At 29.0% G+C, this 2,029-nt stretch overlaps 1 protein-coding gene across 1 annotated transcript; it reads right to left on the minus strand.

Moving 5' to 3' along the window:
• Positions 1 to 70: 70 nt before the first annotated feature.
• EIN_517260 (hypothetical protein) lies at positions 71 to 967 on the minus strand (the record flags this gene model as incomplete). The annotated part of the gene is made up of 1 exon (XM_004253533.1): positions 71 to 967. The coding sequence occupies one exon, from the start codon at positions 965 to 967 to the stop codon at positions 71 to 73; it is 897 nt and encodes a 298-aa protein (XP_004253581.1).
• Positions 968 to 2,029: the final 1,062 nt, after the last annotated feature.

Raw genomic sequence — 2,029 nt, forward strand, 5'->3', positions numbered from 1 at the left:
TGCACTGTTTGGGGTCATTGGAGTACACTCTGCACAACTTGCATCACAATTGTAACACAAACCACTTGTTCTATTTAAAGTGAAGCCTTTCAAGGCAATACGTGCATTTAGTCTTGTCAATTGAGTTGCACACTTTACAGTTGGGTGAAGTGCATGGAACACATTTATCATCTTCTTTACTGTACTCATCAAGACACATTGTACACTCTTTGTAGTTAGTGCCGCACACTTTGCAATGATCTATTGAACACTTTTTACACATACCAGAGTCAAGTCCATATCCTAATGTACAACTGTTGCACTTGTCCTTTTCAAGTGTTAATGCACTACACCCTTCCATTAAAGTACATTTGTTGTTAACTGTTAAATAACTGGTTTCACACTTCTGACAAATTGAAGCTGATGAATAAGAAAGACAGTGGGCTATAGCACCTTTAACACACTTTTTAGTGGAGTCTAAATAATACCCATCTATGCATTCTTTACATACAGTCTTGTCTTCTTGTGCTTGTTCGTTGCCAGAAAGCTTGCAATTGGGAATTCTCACACAGGTCTTACCAGAGAGATAGTACCCGTCTTTACACTTGTTGCAATTGTCACATTTGCCATCTGCAGTGACACACCCCGGATTTGATGTAGTGCAATTTAAACAATATTTCTGATCTATGGAAGTCAAATCGGCTCTGCACGTCTGACAGGCCAACTCACGGGAAGTACCTTTGTTGCAATATTCATCACCAACAACACAAACACCATTCTCAACATCCATTTTATACCCGCGCATACACGCAGAACACTTGTTGGTTAATACACTGGCACATCCATTTTCATATGCAAAGTGGCACTTGGCATTGATTAGAAGGTAGTTGCTTGTACACTTCTCACAAATCTTGTTTGGGGTGTGGACAGTATCACAATATGGCAACTCGGACGCAATTGAAAGAAGTGAGAGATATATGAGAAACATTTTTATTATTAAAGTTCGGTTTTCGTATTTTAAACTTTTTGAAAACTTTTTGAAAATCGAATTGTTTTTAAGCAATTATTTTTAATACAATAACATCATATTTTATAACATTGGAATCTTTAAAGGTTTTTATAATATTTATATTAATCTTTAAATTAATAATATACTGTTTCTAAATTAAAAAAACGGTTTTTAATTAAAATATTTTAATAAAAATTTAATAAAGTCTAGAACTTTATATTTTTTTTCGAGTTCGGCTTGTCAATTTGAAATAATGAAAATTTTATCAAGTCTAAAAACATTGTCCAGTTGACAAAAATTTACACAAAATAAGTTTAAAAATTTGGGGATTAGGAAAAATAGTTGAAAATCCCAGTAAAAAATGTGAAACAATGTTTTTTAAATGTTTTGAACCGTTCCCCGTAATATTCCAGTTTTGATGATCCAAAAAATTACCTAACAAAGTTTTTAGACTGACTATATTTTTTCATTTAAAAATAATAGAGATGTTATTGATTAAAATATCGTCAAATTATTCAAAATCCAAATTTAAATTATTTCGATTTTTTGTTAAATAATTATTGTAATTCTTATTTTTACAAATAAAAAGACATTATAATAATAAATTAATAATTTATAAAAAATATATAAATAATGCAATAATTTTGAAATGTTCTGTTTTATGTCTTAGATCATCAATATTAAATAAATATTAATTCATTCCATATTGAAATGTTTATATAAGAAACAAATAAAAAGATTAAAATTAAAATGTCCAAATTCATGTTTATATGTCATAAAAATAAGATTTATATCAATAAGTTTGTTTTAAATTAATATGTATTGCAAAACACAAAGCTTATTTTTTTGTCAAATGGTTTATCGATTTAAAGTTTATAATACGATTGAGGTGTTAATGTAAGTTTAATTATTAAAAAATTGATGTGTTATTTTAAAACAATAAATAATGATTAATTTATTAGAAAAACAACAACATATAAGATATACAGGGGGGCTAAAAAAACCGCTTCCGTCTTTTTAACCGCTTCCTATTGATCTAAT

The sequence above is a fragment of the Entamoeba invadens genome (genome assembly GCF_000330505.1).
Source record: "Entamoeba invadens IP1 unplaced genomic scaffold scaff_1105074726239, whole genome shotgun sequence".
Lineage (NCBI taxonomy): Eukaryota > Evosea > Mastigamoebida > Endamoebidae > Entamoeba > Entamoeba invadens.